The sequence below is a fragment of the Vulpes lagopus genome, chromosome 8 (assembly GCF_018345385.1).
Source record: "Vulpes lagopus strain Blue_001 chromosome 8, ASM1834538v1, whole genome shotgun sequence".
Lineage (NCBI taxonomy): Eukaryota > Metazoa > Chordata > Mammalia > Carnivora > Canidae > Vulpes > Vulpes lagopus.
In genome coordinates this window covers 65,981,641-66,003,723 of record NC_054831.1, presented here as the reverse complement: position 1 = coordinate 66,003,723, position 22,083 = coordinate 65,981,641, and the positions used below count along the sequence as shown (strand labels likewise).

The 22,083-nt window shown below is 39.8% G+C and overlaps 1 protein-coding gene across 1 annotated transcript in view; it reads right to left on the bottom strand.

Moving 5' to 3' along the window:
* GPR158 (G protein-coupled receptor 158) overlaps positions 1-5,868 on the bottom strand; it is a 405,508-nt gene extending 399,640 nt beyond the window's left edge. The window contains exon 1 of the mRNA XM_041764941.1: positions 4,510-5,868. Coding sequence (XP_041620875.1) covers positions 4,510-5,411 — 902 coding nt within the window. The 5' untranslated portion in view covers positions 5,412-5,868. The remainder of the gene's footprint in view (positions 1-4,509) is intronic.
* Between the last annotated feature and the right edge of the window lie 16,215 nt (positions 5,869-22,083).

Below are 22,083 nucleotides of genomic sequence, written 5' to 3'. Positions count from 1 at the left end.
TTTGCTCCCTAACATACTAGCTATGTACCTTAGGCAAGCTACTTAACTTTTCTGAAGTTGTCACTATGGTAGATTACAAAGAATTAGATGCAGTGGTGTATATGAAGCATCTGACATCTAGTAGGTGCTCAAAATATATTGGTTTCCACTAATTCTAAGCTACCACAAAAGAGCTGTGCCACTCTAGCAAGTTCCTTTAGCCCTTTGGGTCTGATTCCTCCATTGCAAGTTCGGAAGATGAAAGAAGCCAAATGAATTCCTAAGTCCCTTTTGGCTTGTCAAAAAATAATTAGTTCCCAAAGGTTCCTTTACCTTAATTTAAATTCAACACATAAGTATCTTATATCCATCCTAAGCATTGAATAGTACCAACTACCACCAATGAGATATCTATGATTTCAGCAGAATGGGATCCAACTCCATATCACTTTAAGTTCCACAAAGAAAAATTACTATGCAAAACCAAGGATTTGACTTTATAAGGACATCACAAATCTAATGTAATAAATATAAACAACTGAGGGTATAACTTAAATTATTACTCTCTCTTTTGCTGAGTTGGAAGATGAGAACTAAAATGTTTATACTATATAACAAAAGACCCAGGAGACATTTGGGTCATTAGACATTAGAACAGCTAATGCCATTTGGGGTGGGGGGGCGGGTAGAAATAAAGAAATGAATAATAAATATTTACCTTCCTATGTGAGCCTTTTAAAAAAAAAGATACATTTATTTATTTAAGGGGAAGGGCAGAGGCGGGAGAGAGAATCTCAATCAAGACCCTTCCTGAGCATGGAGCCCAACACAAGGTTCGATGTCAAGACCCTGGGATCATGACCTGAGCTGAAATCAAGAGTGAAGAGACTCAACAGACAGAGCCACCCAGGCTCCCCTCTTCCCAATGTGAGTCTTAAACTAGGCTTTGAAATTTAAGATACTTGTGTTATTCTGAAACAGAAGGGAATAAAATTTACTCTGAGAGGTATTTGATAGTGATCAACTTTAACATAAGAAGATGGTTAGCCATGTTCTCACATTACTTTTAAATTTCATATTTGGGATTTACATTATCTAAAAATAAAATATAACTTAAATGCTTGAATCTTATAAGCAAGACCTGAGAAAATACTAACTGATCTTAAATGAAAATTTTAACTACAAAATTTTTCCTCCTTTTTCTCTTCCATAAGAAAAGTATTATCAATGGATTTTTCATTATAGATAAGGCTTTTTGCAGATACTATGGAGGTTCAAAATACATTTAAAATCATGTATAGAATTCTTTTTTTTTTTTTTTAGATTTTATTTATTTATTCATGAGAGATACAGAGAGAGGCAGAGGGAGAAGCAGCTCCATGCAGGGAGGCTGATGTGGGACTCGATCCCAGGTCTCCAGGATCATGCCCTGGACTGAAGGTGGCACTAAACCGCTGAGCCACCAGGGCTGCCTCATGTATAGGACTCTTAATTATGGTTTCCCAAAAATTTATCTGAGGTTTTCCCTGTACCATGGCTGTACAGTATTATTCACCTATAGAATAGAATTTTAGAATGTATATCTTAGATCATAAAACACCACCACTAACAACAGCAGAAAGGATTGTGTTATATGAGTGTGAAGAGACAAGAAAGACCCATTTAAATATTATCTCATATGTGTGTAAGAAACAATGTATATATTTTTTAATTCAGCAGCCGGTTCTATGAGCTGATTTTTTTGTCCTAAAAGGTGATGAAGGGTAAACTCTGTTCCCCAGGATGCATTGTATGCAAAAGGTTAAGAGAGACGCAGAAATATGATTTAGCTCTATACATATTAAGAATAGTGTGAACCAGAGATAGAAGGCCTGGATCCCACTTCTTCCATTACTATAAAATTGATTTGTGATTTTTGGACAAGTAACTTCACCTTTTTACTTCTCTTTATCTATTAAACAATAGGAGGAACCATGTGATCTCTTTAAGGTTTCTTCTAGTTCCTATAATTAACATCTGTGCAAATCCTCAATACAGCATTTGAGAGGCACAAGACATGGGCAAAGGCACTCACAGGAGTGCAGTTATTCTGTTCTCCATACATACTGCCAGGAGGAACCAGCTTTGCAGAGAGCCAAACACTAAATGGCCTGGCTTCATGCCTTGGTGAAAGAACACCATTGATGACTACGAAAGCACTTACAGAAACTCAGCCAGAGGAAACAAACTACTGTCTGTATCTAGTCCAAAAAAACAGGTAGGGGGCGTGTGAGCCCTTGCAACCTCAGATCCTTTGTGTTCTTGGCCTTTCATCCTGGGTGGCAGAAGGCACTGAGTGTATTTAGGTGACTCATATTTTCTTAGCCTTAAGAGAAATTATCCTAAAATGAATGCTTCTCCTCCTTAGTCCCACATCTGACCCTGGAAAATACATATATTTTTATGCAGCAGCAATACTCTCTGCAGCATTCTTAAAACACCTTCATAAGACAGAGCTTAGCATAGTGGTTAAAAGTATGAAATGGGCTCCAATTCTGGCTCTACTACTCACCTGCTATGGGATCTCAGGAAAAAAGCTTAACCTCTCCATGCTTCAGGTTCCTTTTCTGTAAAATGGGGAAACTAATAAAACCTAACTCATAGAGTTGTGAAAATTAAGCAAGATATTGCATGCAAAGTGGTTACCACAGAATCTGACAGAATGTAAATGTTATGGATATGTAAAGAGAGAGAGAGAGAGATGCACACAGACAGACAGATAACAGATGATAGATTGATCCTGGGAACTGGATCTCCCTAAAAAGACTTATCTGAAGGCCACAAACAATTTGCTGGCAGTGAATGGCATCTGCCGATCTTTCTTCTCCTGAGCAAACAATATGGCAAAGACTCAAAGCTGGGCTCAGCTCTTACTAATAGGATCCTGCAGAAATCAGGAGGAAATGAGATTACCCTGAAAGTAGGAAAGAGTTACTCTGGTTTAAGACAAGGTCTTTAAAAGAGATAGAAACACATGCATACGCACGCATACACATACATACATACACACATTTAATATAGTCACACAGAATCAAAGAAGGGGGTTGTTTTTTTTATCTTCCTTCTCAAGTGTTGCTGGCATTAAAAGGTACAGAATTTTATAACTAGATGGCTCCCTGGAGATCATCTAGTTCAAATCCCTCACTTGGTAGATAATAAGTATCTGAGGCCCAGAGAGGTTAAGCAACTTATTGGAGGGTCATGCAGACGTAAATGACACTGCTAAGACAAACCAGCTTTCTGATTTCCCCTTTTGCCCACCCAGTACTCAGCCTGTTATCTTTCACCAGCTTGGCACCCTGTCCTTGTGCCAAACAGAGCATTAACACACACACACACACACACACACACACACACACACACACAGGTTTCTTACGTTTGCCTAAGTTCCCAAAAAGTACAGATGCACACCTCAACCCCCAAGACTTTCTGCCAGAGCCTCCCATCATGGAAATTGAGAGGATCCCAATCAATCTATGGCCCTCTCCCAGGCTTTAGGAGTTTCTACTCTTGTGTTTCTGTTCCTTCCTCACATCCACTCTTAAGTGCTATTTTCTTAAAAGTTCTTCACCAAAAAGGTAAGGCATTTCCCAGGGCAGAAGTTACCGCTGCTAATTTGCAAATGCTCATCTCCCCACAAATGCTGTACTTTTAGACAGGAAATACAGAAGAACTGTGATTAAATTTATAACAAGCTCCCTGAGTGAATTCAATCAGAACTAATCCCTTCTTCCCTAAGATAACTCAATCAGGTTCATTTATAAAGTGTGTGAGTAGATGAAGGACTGGAAGACCTTCACAGGTATGCCTGTGACACAGAGAAGAGGAGGAAGAGGGGAAGAAAAGAGGACTGGGGGGTGAGGGAGATGGGTAGCAGAAGCACATTGCCCAAACTGCAAAGTCTGGATCCTGGAGGCAGCTATGCTGCTGAGACTGACTCACCACTCAGGGGATAGGACTGCAGAGGGGATGCACGGTTTTAATCCTACCCGCTCCAGTAACTAACAGCAGGCTGGTATCTAAAACTACAGAAATAGGAAGCAGGTGCAGGCTACCCCTAAGTGGCAGAAATGAGGAATTCTGTCTTCCTCCTGTTTCCTTTTCTCTCTCATCCAATGCTGGCCACTCTGTGCCTGGTGGGCACACCCGGAGCTCTCCAGCTTCCCTCAGATCACCCCCAGAGGGGGAACTCCCCCTCCCTGCTCTCCTGAGGGTTGAAAAGAAGCATAGGGCATCAGAGATGTCTCTCAACTCTGTCAAATGCTCCCCAATCTCTTGCCCCTTGCAGGGAAACTGATCCGAGAGAAGCCTTCACTGAGCTAACAAACGTAGAGCGCTTCTTGTCCCTAAGCACAGGCGCCCGCCAAACACGTCCCTCAGCCTGCGTTCGGCTGAGAGGGTGAGAAGCGTTAAGTGTCACAGCCAAGTGTTCCTTCCCCAACGCGAAACCGGAAGGAAGGCTTCGCTTTTGCCTTTTTTTCCACTCCCTACCTGAATTCGGGGACCAGGTTAGGCTGCAACCCGTAGAAAGCAGCGGAGAGAGTGACCAGCCACCCAGGCTTGTAACTCCCGTTCTCGCACTCCAAATAAGGCGGGGACCACTTGACATGGCTCTTGTCCCCGCCAAGCCCGTCCCGGCGCCGCCAGCTATGGCCCAGGCTCCGGGGCCCCTGGTTAGAGCCCCGGCGGTGTAAGTGGGTCCGCCACTTGCGCCGCAGGCCGTGGAACCACTCGGTCTCCAGCGTGGCGTTGGCCAGGTGGTGCGCCGAGGAGGACAGGTCCTGGAGCAGGATGCGACTCTCCTCGCGGGTGGCCTGGAGGAAAACCTGCGGGGCGGGCGCGGACAGCGACTCGGTGCTGAAGGTGATGGCTGCCCGGGAAATGCTGGGCTCGCCCTCCAGCAGACTCCGCACCAGTGCCTGGTACCACTCCAGGTCGTCCTGCAAGTTCTGCTCCCGCGACTTATTGCTCTGCAGCATCATGTTGAGGAAGTTAGTGGCGTGTGTCAGCGTGTCCAGCGCCCCGTGCAAGGAGGGGTGGGAGCTGGCTAGGGCCGACGACTTCCCCGGCAGGCCCGCCAACTCGTAGCGGCCGGAGCAGTTGGCTCGCTTCAGCTGGTGGGAGTCCCCGGTGTAGAGGTAAGAGGCCACGTCCATGGGCACCTCCTCGGCGAGTTTCTGCGCCAAGATGGTGCCGTCGGTGGAGCGGCTCCAGGGAGCCGAGGGGTCCGAGGCAGAGGCTCGAGCGGGCTGCTGGGCGTGCTGCTTCAGCCTCAGGCTTCTCTCTCGAGGGGAATCCAGCCGTCCCGGGGGGTCGCGGCTGGTGTCCACAGTTCCCAAACCCAGAGGAGCGAGCAGGAGGCAGAAGAGTAAGGGATAAGCCATGGCTCCCATCTGCTTCGCAGAGACGAGAGGAGGTAACGGGAGACACTTTGTAAAATTTGGTCGTCAATGTATCAACAGTAAGACTTTTGCTCGGAGTCGTCCCCTTCTCCAGATGGCGGCACCCAGTCGAAAAGGACTTTAAAAGAAGAGTGTTTCGGAACTGGCCCGGCTGGCTAAGCTACCGTCACAGGAAATCAAATCACCTGTGGCAACGCTGGCTGCACCCGCTCCATAACGGGTCGGCTCGGAATTACGCACCTCACAGCCTTGAGCCGAACAGGTTACATGCCCTCTCGCAGCCGGCGGCTATAGTTAGCCTGCTTACGTCTTCCTGCTCAGCAGCTTCCACCGTCGCTCTCATTGAGGTGTGCTCAAGAGCTGCTGCTGCTGCTGCTGCTGCTGCTGCCGCTGCTGCTGCCGCCGCGGCCGCCGAAGACGCCGCTCCATCATCTCACCGTGGCAGGTCGTTCCCGCCTCCCGGCTCTGGCTCCTCCTCGCTGCTCCGCGGGGAGGCGCGGAGTGCGCGCACACGGATCCGCACGGCGAGCGCACCGCTCGGCCCCAAAGAGCGAAGGTTTCTTTGAAGACGATTGTCTTTCTGGAGTTTGTAGGACCAGGCAACTGGCTAACCGGAGTCCTCAGGCTTGGCCACAAACCACACTCCGGTCTCCCCCTTCTCGGGAGGAAAGCCGGTTTAAAGAGGCAGCTTGGCCGCAACCAAACCCGTGAAGGGCGGCTTCAAGCCGTCTTGTGCCCTGTTTGGTCGGCTCCTCTGTCAATCAGCCGACTGCCATTTGTTGGGCTGGGGCGGGAGCTGTCCAGTGCTGAACCCGAGGCGGCACGGAGGAGGCGCAGGAGGAGGCGGCGGCTCGGGATGCAGCAGCACCGAGTCCTTTCACCCACTCGCGTTCCCTGATGACTCGGAAACCTGCGGGGGTGGGGGTGAGGTGGGCGAGAGCGAAGGGAGAAGCAGAGCGTTTGTGGCTCAGAGCAAAGGAAACTTGGACGTACTGAGGAGGAGGAGGGTGTTGGCGTCTTGCATGCTTAGTTATATCAGCCTTTTCTTTTGCCTGGAAAAGAGGGAGAAAGGGGTTTTCATTTCTGACTTAAATCGAAGAGGAGGGACGTAGGATGGGGACGTGTCCTCCCGAGCATCTGCTCATTTTAGGCAAATTATCAAATCCTCCTCCTTATTGTCGGTTAAAGAAATGATTAAAACCTACTTGCCAAGGTCTTAGCTATGAGGGAGTAATGGAGACATCTACCGGCTGAGCTTCAAGGGGAAAAAAATGCTATGTTTAAGGAACCTCTGCCTGAAAGGGGTCCAGGATGAAGGAGAACCTGTGAAAGTGTATACAAGTGAATATGTGGAAGGGAGAGACATATGCAAGGGGTAGGACTCAGAAGTGAGAGAATGAGAATGAGTGAGTCTTGAGCACCTGGGTGGCTCAGTGGTTGAGTGTCTGTCTTTGGTTCAGGTCATGATCCCGGGGTCCTGGGACCAAGTCCCACATCAGGCTCCCCGCAGGGAGTCTGATTCTCCCTCTGCCTATGTCTCTGCCTCTCTCTGTGTGTCTCTCGTGAATAAATAAATAAAATCTCTTTTAAAAAATGAGTGAGTCTGTGTTGAGTGAAGAGGGAAGTCATTCTGACTAGGAGTTTCTAGAATTAATGGACATAAGAATTGAGACATCCAGTTTTAACTATAGGTTGGGATATCCAAGCAGAAGAAACAAGGGATACAGCATAATAATATGTATGATAATAATAAGCTGAATAATATGCCAAGAACCCCCTCTCCCAATTATTGGGAAATCCCTTAACAAAGTCTAATTGTTTTATTTGAGACTTTAAGGATGTCTTCTGACAATCTGAAAATATTACTAAGTACTGTATATGTAATGTTTTATGCATCTTCACTATCCATAGGCACCTCCAAATTCACTTTAGTTCCCAACCAACAAAAGTGTCACTCGTGGCATTACGAAATAGCACTGCTTAGATTTACTTTACCATCTCATTTCATTATCCCTATTGAGAAAATACCTGAGCACTGAAATGTAAGTAAAAGGTTGTCTGTATTGGTCACGGTAGTATCTTTAGCATCTAGAACACACAGACTTGTCTGGTACAGAGCATGTTCTCACTAAATATTTACTAAATTAATGAACCAGAAGATCATGACGATGAAGCTACTTATTCAAAAATCCATATCTTTACCTAAGAAGAAACGTTTGCCTGATATGTCGATGACAAGGACTTTTGGAATGGGATATGGTAATGAGTTTTCCAAAATACAGCACATGGTCTCCAAGTGAGTTTTTATACCTATGCAAAGAATAGTTACTAGATTTATACTTATTTACAAGTAGATTTCATGTTCATATCCGCCTTTCTGTTTAAATTTTGCTTTGCAGTGTATGCTCCTTTGCTAAATAAATGTCATCCCAGTTTAATGCTCTACTATAGCATATGTGGCAATAATAACAGAAAGAGTTTCTGTTTGTTTAGTTTATCAGAGTATACAATATGATCTTCCATCTATATAACCAGCTAAGTACTGAAATGTAATTTCCTCATTAATTGACAGAGAACATACATAATTTATTAACAGTTCTTTAAAATTGTCCAGTATGGCATTTTAAAAAAGAAGATGTAATTTTATTAGTAGATTCCTCTATAAGTAATTCAACTACTGAGCATAATTGAAAGATTTGGGTTCTCATACCAGCATTCTTCTAAGCAAGATTTATGATCACTGGCAAGACATTTCAACTTTCTGTGTCTTAGTACACAAATTGTACCCAGGCTTCATGACTTAACACTGAAGTAGTACTGAAATGGTACCGAAGCCACTCTCCTGAGGTTCCAGCCCTCCGTTAGCTAATATGTATCAAGAAAAGAGCACACTATGAGAGGCTTCTGCAATTTTAGTATTCCCTTCAGTGGCTCACCTTTGGTCTATACTGCCAAATAACTAAGGTAGACTAGTTGGGTTTAGAATAGCACTGCCAAAAATAGAAATATGTGAGCCACAAATGTGATTCATATATATAGTCTTAAATGTTCTAGTAGCACATTTAAAAAGTTAAAAAAGAAAAAGTCAAATTAATTTTTAAAATATTTTTTATTTAACCCAGTATATCCAAAATATTATTTCAATAAGTAAACAATATAACAATTATTAGTAAGATATTTTACATTTTTATGCTGAATATTCAAAATCCAATGTATATTTTACACTCACAACAGATGGCATTTCATACTAGCCATATTTCTATTGCTCAATAGCCACCAGTGACCAGAGGCTACCATAGAATGCAACCTCAAGAAGATAGTGCATTGTGGTCTTGAATGTTCTAGAAAGCCTAGGTACACACAAGATAAGGCACCATGGTCCAATGCTCTAGGAGGCCGAGTCCATTTAACAGGTCTGGAGTCAAGGTAACTGAGTAGTAGACAACCCCTTGTCAATGTCAGTGTCCATCAATGAAGGAAATAATCCTAAATAGGTTTTTATAAGAGACCAAGATTTAACACATACTCAAACGTCTCTAAACAAATTACAAAATTCCACACCAACTCACAAAGACATAGCATTCATTTACAAATGTTGATTGAACCTCTACTATGTATCAAGCATTAGGCTTGCTACTGGGGCAAAATAAACACACCTTCTGAACAATAGATACATGGACCCTATGATCAAGTGCATTGAAAGAGATAATAAAAAAGCAAACAAATTAAAAAACGCACACATAGTGGTAAGTGCCACGAAGAAATAAGTGCTTAAAGTGATAAAAACTTGGGGGACAGGGAGCTGCTTATATAAAGAGATAATAAAATAAAAACCTCTATGAGAAGGTAACAATTGAGCTGAGACCTCAAGCATGAGGAGCAGTTAACTAGGTAGCAGATAGTAGTGAACTAGCTAAAAGTAAAATGGAAGAAACTCTTGGTAGAGGGAGTAATATAAGAGCACACTAAGACTCCAAATATTCCATTCTTAACAAGAAAGAAGACTGGAAGAAAAGAACTTCAATAACCTGAAGTTCATATATAATATAACAAGTACAAACAATTGAGACAAAAAGAAAATCATTTTTTAAAATAATCAAGTGATTCTGGCATGAAAAGCACCCACATTCCCACTGCCCCTGCCACCAATTAAGTGAACATAATTTGCACATATAGATAAATACCCCTCTGTGGCCTCAAAATTAAGAATGAAGTTGTCTAAATACATATTGATACCATGGAGGAGCTTGACTGTAATAGAAAAATGCATACAAGACCCATCATCCCTCTGCAAAAAGGCCCAAAGCTTTTTCATCACAGCCTGATAAGCCAATCTAATTGCCTAAGAATAGTGAAATATGCACTGGTGAAAAAGCAGGATGCAATGGAGCCATGAGTTATTAGTTGTCATATGACTATCAATATCATAAAAGATGTGATGTCTGCATATCTTTTGTGTGTGTGTGTGATGCTTGCATATCTTTAAGAAAAAAATTAAAAGAGGTCAAAAACTGCTGAGACCATTTTATGTGAGCAGGATAGGTAGGGTTATTTTTAAAATTTAAGTGCTGCTTTAAATTATCTTAATCAGCAAAAAAAATAGGACAGTGGGATACGGTGAAAGGACCTTGGCAGTTGAGAGACCAAAATCTACTCTTGGTTCTGCCATCATCCAGTCACATGATTTTTGACAATTTCCTCAACCTCTCTGAGCCCTTCTCCTTCATCTGTGCCATAATAGTGATGTATTAGATACATCCGCAACTGGAAGAGTTACAGCTAAGTAACAGGTAATAATAGTCCAGCTATATTTTCCAAGAACTCATCGTTCTTTATAGTTCTAGATTTACAAGATAAATGTTATTTTTAGATTAAATAATGATGGATCTTAGTAAACAAAGGGCACAACCAAATCCCTGATAAAGCAAATAAGACTACAAAGGGATAACATAGTGGGTTGATATGACAGGACATCAGAAATCAAGCTCTTATTCCTGGTCCTACTGAGATTCTGGATTTCCCTAAGCATATGCTATCCCCGTGCCTCACGTGCACGTTTACAAAATGAAGGTCATAGTCTTTGTTATCTAAGAGCAGTAGTTTTGAAATTTCTGGGTGTAGAAGTATAACTAGAGAATTCAGAATATCACTGTGTGTCTGGGTAGAACTTGAGAATCTGCATTTTAATAAGCACTACAGGTGATTTTGTTGCAAATGGTCTGCAGAGCACATGCTGAGAAATACTGCCTGGAGCTATGGAAAATAACTCTAAGACATTAGGAATGATCTCCCGCTAAACATGAAGCCTTATAAATTGCAAAATGTAGCCTACAGATAACAATGAAAATAACACCTATGAAGAATATTATTTTTATTAATATTCATATCATCATCATTATCATTTAAACATTTAGATAGCACTTGCAATAGCCAGGCTTTGTCCTAAGGATTTGGACACAAGTTAGCTTTTAGTCTTCCTTACCACACTGAGTTTGGTACTGTTACCGTTTTACAAATGGGAAACAAACAAAAAATGACTTGCCCCAAGAAATGCAGTCATCTGGCTCCAGATATCATGCTTTCAATCACTGTATCTGTGGTTCTCAAACACTGATATCCATTAGATTCACCTGGAGAACTTCTGTCAAAGCACAAATTAGTGGCCTTACCCCCACAAAATTGCAATTCAGTAGGTCTGGAGAAGGGCCTGAGAATTTGTATTCCTAACAAGTTCCCAGGTGATGCTGATGCCACTGGTCCAGGAGCAACAGCTTGAGAACCACAGCTCTGTGCTGTACTTTTCATCATTATAATCTGTCACCTCTATATACTTATACTCTTCTATGTATTTCACGTGGAAAAAGAAGAAAGTCAACATCAGTGTATGAAAAGACGCCTGAAATCTGCTTAGGGGAAAAAACTCTCTGGTTTTCTATTTCCAGCTTAGAAAGTTTACCCAAGATGTTTATGTTTTTACTTCACAGTTTATTCTCATCTGCCTCCAGCTTACCCTTAAAACTCTTACTCCCTGTCAGCATCACTTCTAAAAACACTCCTGCTCTTTTGAGACTCATATCCTCTGCTTTTCACTATAAAGTCATGACTTGGGCTGTTCTTGTCTTCCCAATAAAGTACATCTTTTTAAAGTACAGTATCATCTACAGAGTCACTCAGGCTTTGACCCAGACTGCTAACTTCCCCTAATCCTCCATGCCTCTACACACACAAAATGGTTATGTAAACCTAAAGACACCTGAAAAACTTTCTGACCAAAGGGAAGAAAACACTAAGAAATGGCATTTATGTAGGAAAATCCTGAGTGTGCTAAAGCAAAGTATTTCCTTTAATGGCTTACCATGTTCCTGACCTAACATCCAGCAGTGCTAGAAAGGACTAATACAGCATGTACAGAAAAGCACACCGAATTATTGAACACCCAACTCTATTTAATGCAACTGGGTCCCTTTCTCATTAAGAAATAACAACCCAAGAAATTGAAACAAAATTTACTGAAAAAGGAGCTTTGTGACTAGGAAGACATGGGAAATGAATTATTTTATCTTTGTTCAGTTTTGTCCACTTCCCTTCTTAGAGGGAAGCTCCTCATGCCATATGTATGTTGTGTGGTTAGAGTTTATACTGTTGTTTTCATCAGAACATTGGGAATAGTGAAGGTTTACTTCATGACCAGTTTAGGATTTGGCTCTCCATTTTAATACAGAAGCTTTTCAAAGTTGGGAACTTCAAGTGCCCAAAACCGGTCTGCAATGCACGTTGTGTACACATAAGAGACACTAATTAATGGCAATCCTCACTGAAGAGTAGAAGCTTGTAAACCAGAATAAACTTATGAAGAACAGGTTTATCAAAAAGCAGAATCATACTTTAAACACAGAGAACAAACTGATGGTTGCCAGAGGGAAGAGGTTGGGGATTGGGCAAATGAATGAAGAGGAGTGGGAGATCCAGAGTCCCAGTCACAGAATGAATAAGTCACAGGAATAAAAAGCATAGCATGAGGAATATAATCAATTATATTGTAATAGTATGGTATGGTGACAGATAGTAGCCACGCTTGTGGTGGGCATAGAGCATAACGTATAAAGAAATCGAATCATGTTGTACACCTGAAACTAATGTAACACTGTGTCAACTACACTCAAATAAAAAAGTTAATGAAAAAAAAACAAGTTTATAATAATATTATGCCTCTTGATAAAGTTTTACTATTTTAAAAAAGTTGGGGGAGATTAATCTAGTAATGTTGATATTGTTGAAATTTCAGATATTTTCTTATCATCAGCACTGTATGGAAAAAATAAAATAAGGAGACATAATACAGAAATACATTCCAACAAAATGTAGTGAAAGAAGGAAATCACTACAAATATTCTGATGGAACTACCTTTAGGCTAAGAATATGACAAACCTAAGTGTGAGTCCAGGTGCAAAACAGTTTTGCAGTTGTAATAAATAGGTGGTGTGATGCAGAAGTCTGAATCCTGTGGCCTATATAAATTGTTTCTATTTGTCATTTTGATGTACTCTTTGGAATAAACAGTTTCAAGAAAAATTTTGCCTGGTTTTTACCAACAGCTCCCTATTCAGACATGGAAGAATTTTAGAGAAACTTTGGCCTAAGAAGCATTCGGCTTCTTTTGTTCACTGTGTCAATAAATGTTCTTCAGTAATGGGCCTGACTTCAAGTATACATGATCATCACGTATCACAGTGTCTGGGGAGAAATGGGTTCTTCATGAGCACTCTGCAGAAATAAGTTCTTATATATTGCATAGCAAAAAAGCAGACTAGAGAACAGAAGGCTAAAAAGAGAAACAATTTTCAAGAATCTGCTGTATCATGAGTACCAAATGTGATGAAAAGGAGCTGTTTCAACTGTTTTTATATCCCAAATCAGATACTCCAGAGAAAAAAAGTTAAAATTTAATTAAAATTCAAGAAAGAAATAAGAATATAACAAAGTTTTTCTGAATGTTGAGGTTATTCTTAATTGAGATGGATTAACCAAGAACTGAAGAGAATCTCTTTCTTTGAAGAATAATTTGTGATCTTTGTTAGAAACAATATCTATGTAGCAGAAATTCTGCCTGCGTAGACATACGAACCAAATAGTCATTGGGATCTATTTCTTTCCTACAGTTCTTTGATAGACTGAGATCACCGATACACTTAAATAACTGAGACTGTTAGTTCGCCACAAACAGGAAAACTGGGGCATACATATTTAAATCAAATACTTATTTTAGGCATCAAAATACTGCTACCATTTCTACTACCATTTCTCTTGTCCTGGATGACTCAACTTGACATTCAAGACCACGTACTAAATTTTTCTCCTCCATCCCACCAGCCCTCCACTTCCTTTTGGAGTTCCTCCATTCTGACAAAGCCATGTTATTTACACTCTTCCTTTATAAGTAATTTGCACACTCCGGTCCTATGCCTGACTTTGTAAAAGCTAACTCTGTTTTTTGAGAAAACTTCTATAAATATGTTTCCTTTAAAATCTTTTAATACTACCAATCTCTGAGACATCTCTCCTAGAAGATATATGAATAGCTAATGAGTAAAGGAAAAGATGCTCAACATCATTATTAGAGAGATGAAAATTTAAACCACAATACATCATTACATACCCACTAAAAGGACTGTAATAAATAAGGCACACAATAATAACTGTTGATGAGAATGTGAAAAAAAATAAGAGGCTTCCTATACTGATGGTGGGAATGAAAAGTGGCATAGTCACGTTGGAAAACAGATTAGCAGTGTCTCAAAAAAGTTCAGTATAAACTACCATATGACCCAGCAATTTTACTCATAGGTATTTATTCAAAAGACATGAAAGCATACGTCTACATAAAGACATGTGCGTGAATGTTAGTTCACAGCAGCATTATTCATAATAGCCAAAATCTAGAAACGACCTAAAGGTATATCAACTGGCAAACGGATAGACACAATGTGGTACAACCATATACTAGAATACTATTCAGCTATAAAAATGAGCAAACCACTGACACATGCTATGTCATGCATAAAGCTCAAAACATTACACTAAGCGAAAGCAACTAGACCCAAAAGACCACATATTGTGTTTATATGAAATGTCCAGAAAAGATTTATAGAGACAAAAAGTCTATTCTTGGTTACTTGGGCCTAAAAATGGGAGCAAGAACTAACTGTAAATGGGCATGAGGGATTTCAACAAGAGGATGAAAATGCTCTAAAACTGGTGCTAATAGCTGTATCACTCAGTATATTACTTGAAATCATTGAATTGTGCACTTAAATGGGTGATATGTAAAATGTATTTCAGTAAAGTTTGCTTGAAAAAAAACTACCAGCTCTACATATTCTCTATAATTCACTTAATTTTCTAGAATCATCCTTTGAGTCGCTCTAGTATCATCATAGTTCATAGGAACCCATTTTGTATTATATGATTTACATTTGATGATTTAATGCTATTTCTGAACATTTATATGGACAATTGAAGAAGTTTGAGGTAGCTCCCTCATCTTCATTATTTATTATTTTTATTTTACTCAACAACAACAAAAATACCTATAGGGTACTGGGGAAGATGGAGCACTGTGCCAGATACCATTCTAGATAAAAGTAATATTGCAATAAATAAATCAAGTCTCTGCCATCATGGTGCCTACATTCCACAGAGGGGACCAATAATAAACAAGTAAAAAATAATATAACATAATTTTCAGATGTAAGAAGTATTATGAGGAAAAATAAAGTAGGATAAGAAGACATAAATTGTTGGGCAGGGAAAGCACCTGATTAAGTGGCATTAAGTAGAAATGTGAATGATGGTAAAGAGTGATACATGGGAAGACTCGGGAGAACAACTTTCCCAGCAGAACATAATGATCACAAAAGCCCTAAAAGAGGATCAAATCTGTTCTTCCCAGAAACAGCAAAAATGACTTTCAGATAGAGGCTAAAAAAGGGGGGGGGGGGAAGGAAAGGGGAGGCAAAGATCAAATCACATAGTGATTTTGGGGCTATGGCAGTGATTTTAAGTTTTATTGCAGGGGAATTGGGAAGTCATGGGAGGATTTGAAGGAGTGACAATATCATGGGGACAGCTATACAGACTGAAGCAGGAGGGCATGACCAGAAGCACAGAGACCAGGTAGGAAGATATTGCAGTAGTCAAAATAAGAAGGTATGGTGGTTTGAATTGGATGTGAACTGGATGTGGAAAGCAGAATGACAATGGTCAAGATGGTTAATAAGTGTTGAATTCAAAATTGTCATTTTCTGAAGGTCAGAATGTTACCCATTAACACCCTATGTTAGATGCAAAAAGATTTTCTTTTTTTTTTCAAATAAGATTTTTTTAATGTAGGAATGTTAACACAGAAAATCTTTTTGTGCCAACTCCATTTGGTAGTTGAATCCTAAATTTAGATTAAAAAGTATTATTTAGGAGCACCTGGGTGACTCAGTGGTTGAACATCTGCCTTTGGCTCAGGTTGTGATCGTGGGGTCCTGGGATCGAGTTCCACATCAGTCTCCCCACAGGGAGCCTGCTTTTCCCTCTGCCTATGTCTCTCCCTTTTAATCTGTGTCTCTCATGAATAAATAAATAAAATCTTTTTAAAAAGTATTTTTTATTTTTTTGAAAAATCAGTTTCTACTTATTCATAAAAAAGTACTTTTATCCCAATTGAAAAAAAAAAGCAGAAGATATGATCAGAGGTTTCAAAGGGAAAGAAATATATATGGGCCAGTGAACATATGAATCCTATTAGTAGGTGTGGAAATGCAAATCAAAACACAGTGAGATATAAGTTAAATCTTTATGATTGGCAAAAATTAAAAAGTCCAATAAGGCCAAGTTATTGGCTCTGGATGTGGAAAGGATGGAAGAGATGTGAATTCACAAGATCTCTTAGGCATTGCTGTTGGAAATGTAAATTAGTATAATTGTTTTTGGAAAATAATTTAGCATTTTCTTATAATGTCAAGCATTCACCTACTCTATGATCTAGCACTTTCACTCCTGATATATACACAAAAGAAATTCTGGCACATGTATGTCCTGTGATATGCACAGGAATGTTAATGACATTACTGTTTAAATGGCAAAAACCTTGAAAAGCCTAAATGTTCATTAACAGGAGGACAGGTGAATAAACTGTGGTTTGCTCACACATAGGAAATGAAAACAAGGACATGTGAACACAGGATTCAGGGAGATGGCTGAGCTCTGAGTGAGGTGAAGTGTGAGAATGGGATAGAGTATGAAGTGGAAGAACTGGAGGGCTTATCTAAAATAATTAAATAAAAAATCACATCACATATTGACCAATACTGAAAATATACTGAACAAAGGATTACATGAAATCCAAGGTCCTGAAGTCAATTAAAGGAGCAAAAGAAAGAAAATGGAAGGGAACAGAAAGGAGAGACATCATATTAACTGTCCTTGCTTCTATAGGCTGGTCCCCAAGTGAATGACCCTCATGAGCTATATGACCCTCCTCACTCTTTGCAATTAATTCGGCTGACAAATCCAACAAAGCCATGGTGTGAATGTTTCAGTTGGTGCCAACATTTTGCTCCTGACTAACACAGTCCATTTTTTTTCCCAATGCCAAAAATGCACTGGTGGAAAGTTTCAGTGATCAAACAGGCCTCCCAATTTGAAATCAGGCAGGGTTTTCAGTGCCTGCCTTCAACTAGACCTTCTTAATAATGATTGCTATTCACATTCTACTGAGCCACAGTCTTTGATGGCAGTCTACTTCAGGATGAAGTTTGATTTCACTTGCCAAGGATCAAGTCCTTTCTTCCCTTCCCTATCAGTTTCTAAGCTTATAAAGTCTGTATCTAGAGCACTATTTCTAGGCCTCCAACATGTCTCCTCAAAGACTGGCTGACCCACTTTTCAGATGGAGCCAACATCATCCTCTATCTGATCCATAAATCATGAACAGAAGGCTGAGGAAATGAGAAGCTGTGTACTCACTGGGAGGGGAGCGAAGCTTCCAGCATGGGGTGTATGGCAAGATCACAGACATACAACCTACTTCTCCAGAAAGTCAGTTTTGATCAATGACAGAACAACCTGGTTCCAGGTGAAATTATCCTGGATTTTTAAACACAAATAAACAGTTCTATTGAAGGTAGGTAAGATTTACCACTGTTTTAATCTGACATATTTAATGGTATGTAGTATGATAATTTTGGCATGTGAAGGCTAGGTAGCAATAGTAAAACATTCATATTTTTGACAATAATAGCTATTTCTGGGATTCCCTCAGACAAAATATAGGAAAGAGAAAAAATAAAGTTAATGAGCTCCTCTCCTGCCAGAAGAGCACAAGGCAGTGTTCTAGTCCTCCTTCTCTAAAAGGAATTTAAGGTGTGAACTCAGGAAATAAGTACCTGGAACCAGGTATAAGTACTTCCCCTAGTACCTGGGCTCTGAGTACCTTGTTTTAGTCCACTTGGAAGAAGAAAATAGGTAGAAACCCCTAGAGAGGCTGATTTCAATGTTCATTTAGAAGTCAAAGTATCATGAAAAAAAAAAAAAAGAAGTCAAAGTATCAGATCAGATCTGTCTCTGATAATAGTTAAATGGAGAGAAGCCCTGCTTGGAGAGCTTTTTGTAAAAAAAAAAAAAAAAAAAAAAAAATCAGGAAATTTTGGGAAGCCAGCTGCCTTCTAGTGAGAGATAAGCAAGGACAGCTAGATCCATAAGCATGCTAGAAAAGTAGCTATATTTTCAGTACAACATAATGATAACATTGAGTCAAGATAATTTCCGAAAACTACACATTTTGCTACTTAACTCATTCCCAAGTAAGTTAGGAACAGAAGTGAGACAGAGCACTTAAATATGGGCAGAATAATTTTAAGCTTCACACAACAATGCCTTGATCATCAATACATCCGTCTCTAAAATTGACCTGGAAGTCATGCAAAGGGTTAGTTCTCAGAAAAAGATGGTCAAGACCTAGAGCTCTACATTGCCAAATGACTTCTGAATTGGTGAATTTCTAAAAACCAGGACAGAGCTTTCTGCAAATTATGATGAAGTTGTTTTTGCCTCCAGTTTACTGGTTTTGTTATTACAGCATCTATCCCAGGAAGCTGGGTTTCCCCATCCTCACACCCACTCCCTCCCAGGATGAGGGCAGATTTGGAACGAGGATCAGGAGAGAACTGGGCTGCTATGCTAAGGGGTAGATTTTTTTAAGCATGAAGAGTGAAGAGGATTTTAAAAAATTCTTGTCTCTGCATAATGTACCCACCTGAATTTCTTTTTTAAAGGATTCTTTTTCTTTATTTAAACTTGTCATTTGAGCAGCTGAAGAAAAAAAATGGGTCCAGGATCTCCCTCTTAGTGAGAGAAGCACCTCCTCCCCCACAACATCCTCGCCAAAACAATCAATTAAAACAGCTTCTAACCAAAAACAAGAAGAAATCAGAGTGAAGATGGAAGGGAAGTAACATTGACTAAGCAGGCCACTCTAGATCTTTCTAAGATCTCTGAGTTATCTCTCATTAGCTCTCTTTTCCTGGTTGTGTTGGAATCCTATGGAGTTTTTTTCCCCTTACTATAGGGCTGGTAAAGCATTTAAGTTTAGTGTATGAGCCAAAAGGAAAATGGCTAAAAAAAAAAACAACCTGGCAGTCTCCAGACTAGGTTCTAAGTCATGAGGATGAAAGAAGTCCTTGCATGAGGTCAGAAGAGCCACATGTGTGTTAGAGTCAAAGTTCTGTAGTTAACAAACAGACCTGGGGATTTTTACTTCTTACATACATAGTCCCCTGGGGAACCTCATTCATTTGGGTTGAATTTACAGATCCTGGCCATAGTCACATTCTTTGTGACCAAAACTGACTAATATCTCACTGCCATCAGACAGCACTGAGGTGGCAGACAAGAATACCATCTGTGACTAAGCCAGGTGCATGCTCTGTGGGTCTGAGCTGGGCAGGTCTCTCAGTATATACTATGTGCTCTGCAACTCAGAAATGCCTCAGGTGAAACAGAAGAACTCTACGAGGACACAGGAGTAGGCAGCGGTCACCATCCCTCCATCTTGAATCCTTAGTTCTGCTCCCATCCTACACAAACAGAGCCTTTTCTTGAGATGTGGCCATTGGAAAACAAGAGTCAAGCTGCTAATCACCCAGACTTTGAAACTCCAAACCTTTTTTGTTTTTTTATCATCTCAAGAAAGAATCTTTATATAAACTCAGATGTAAAAGGAATGTGGCTTTTCAACATTCTAGGAAACAAATTAATCTTTACTCTAATATTTCATCTCAATGAACAAATCAGAAATTCAGCCCAAGACATCCTGGAAAGATCTACCAGTCTCCCACACCAGACTGGACCTGGATTCCAAGGCTTCACACAGTGACAGGGTATGGGGGCTTAGTCTTTAATCATCTCTCATTCAACCTACCATCAAGGTATCCACTGTCCTTGATTGTGTGACCCAGATCCAGTGGCTCTCAGGTGCCTTCCAGAACATACATGGGTCACAGGAATCTCTACACCTTGCAGAGCTGAGCTCTGAGGTGTCCATGATCTAGGATGCCAGATTTAGCAAAACAAAACAAAATAAAAAACAGGCAGACAAAAAAAAAAAAAAAAAAGGACATCCAGTTAAATTTGAATTTCAGATAAACAATACATAATTTTTTTTAGTGTAAGTATGCTCCATGTGATATTTAGGACATACTCATACTAAAAAAATTATTCATTGTCTATGTGAACTTCAAATATAACTGGATGTTCTATATTTTATGTGGCAACACTACTATATGATCCCCCCTAATAATATTCCTCTTTGAGATCTCACTGTCTCCCTAGGGCATTTCCAGTGAACAGGACATGGTTCTCTATTGCTGTGGGATTATGAACTTCTTCTAATACTAGACCAGGGGAATATTTTCTTCTGGGGAATTATTATTCTCATTGGGATTAAATTTTTTGAAACAAAGACAAGAACATTATGCAGATGGTTCTGCTTTCTACCTGTCACATACCTCCCTGAGGCATTGAATTACAGGCTACTATCTTGAAATGAAAATGGAGAAGAGGATTAAGTTCTCAAATTGCTTATCTGTGCATCTTTATTTTCTTTTAGTTTTCTCTCTCCACATCTCTTCCCTTTCTCTCTGCTTTCTTTTTGCAATATCAAAAGAAACTGTTCAAAAAATGCATTTTTATTTAGGTCAAGAGATCACGCAATTCTTACACTGTGAAAGTGATTTATAGAAACACAATGAGACTTATAGAATCCCAGAAAGTTCGAGTACCTTAATGTACAAATATAAAGGAGTAGGTAGGCTCACATCTTCCAAAAATCTTTTTTCTAAATTTACATTTCAAGACTGTAGACTTGGGACGCCTGGGTGGCTCAGTTGTTGAGCATCTGCCTTTGGCTCAGGACGTGATCCCAGGGTCCAGGGCCGAGTCCCACATAGGGAGTTGAAGGGAGCCTGCTTCTCTCTCTGCTTATGTCTTTGCCTCTCTCTCTGTGTCTCTCATGAATGAATAAATAAAATCTTAAAAAAAAAAAAAAAAAGACTGTAAACTCTTTCCAGTAGAAGTATGATCCCATTGTAACTTAAAAGATAAGTTACTAAGAAAATGCATTGCCACCTGACAGCTATATAAACTTCTTTTTAAAAAAATTTTTAATTTGCTTTATATGCATTTAATTGTTAATTGGATTATTTCAAGAAATCCTAGAATACATGCTAAGAATGAATGAACAAGATGACTGCACAAAATGTTTGTAAAAGATGCTCATTGCAGCATTATTTATGAAAAAGAGAGGACCAATATAAGTGCCCTACAATCAAATATTGATTAAATAAATTGTGCTATAATTACCTGCTATAGCTATTAAACCTGATATTTTATCCAACATTATATCAGAGTTCCTAAATTAAGGAAAATAAGTTAAAAGATATCAAGAGTGGAAAAGAAGACATAAAACTGTAATTTTTCAATGACACCATAAGTATGTATGATAAAATTAAAAATAATCTACAGTTCAATTATTTGAATTAATAAATTAAGTTTGACAAGGTTGTCAGATACAAGGGCAATATGCAAAAATCACTTGTATTCTGTATCAGTGTAAGTAGATTGGAAATGAATTTTTTTGAATATATAGCATCATCAGAAAAAAGGAGGGATAGTTTTCAAGGACTCCACACAGTAAAAAGTAAAATACTATTTATTAAATTAGCCAAGACAATCTTGAAAAACAGAATGTCCCTGATATCAACACTTAGGATAAAGCTGTAGTAAATAAGATGCTGCAGCATCTGGTATTGGCCTGGTATTGGCTCAGGGATTAACAAAGAGACCCCTGGAATAGGATAGAGTTCACAATGAGACATGCATATGGTCTCTTAATCTATGACAAAGGTGGCACTGCAGCAATCTTTTTGAGAATAAAACAATCTTTTCAAAATACGATGCTGAGTCAACTGGTTTACCCAGATCCATCTTCAGGACCGAGGCACTCATCATCCTCTGGTTACTGGGAAAGTTGGTTGCTGATGGCTCACAGCTGCATCTCTCTTTCTGGGAATTTCCCTTAAAGAAAGCTGCAATATCCAAGATTACACTCTATCCCAA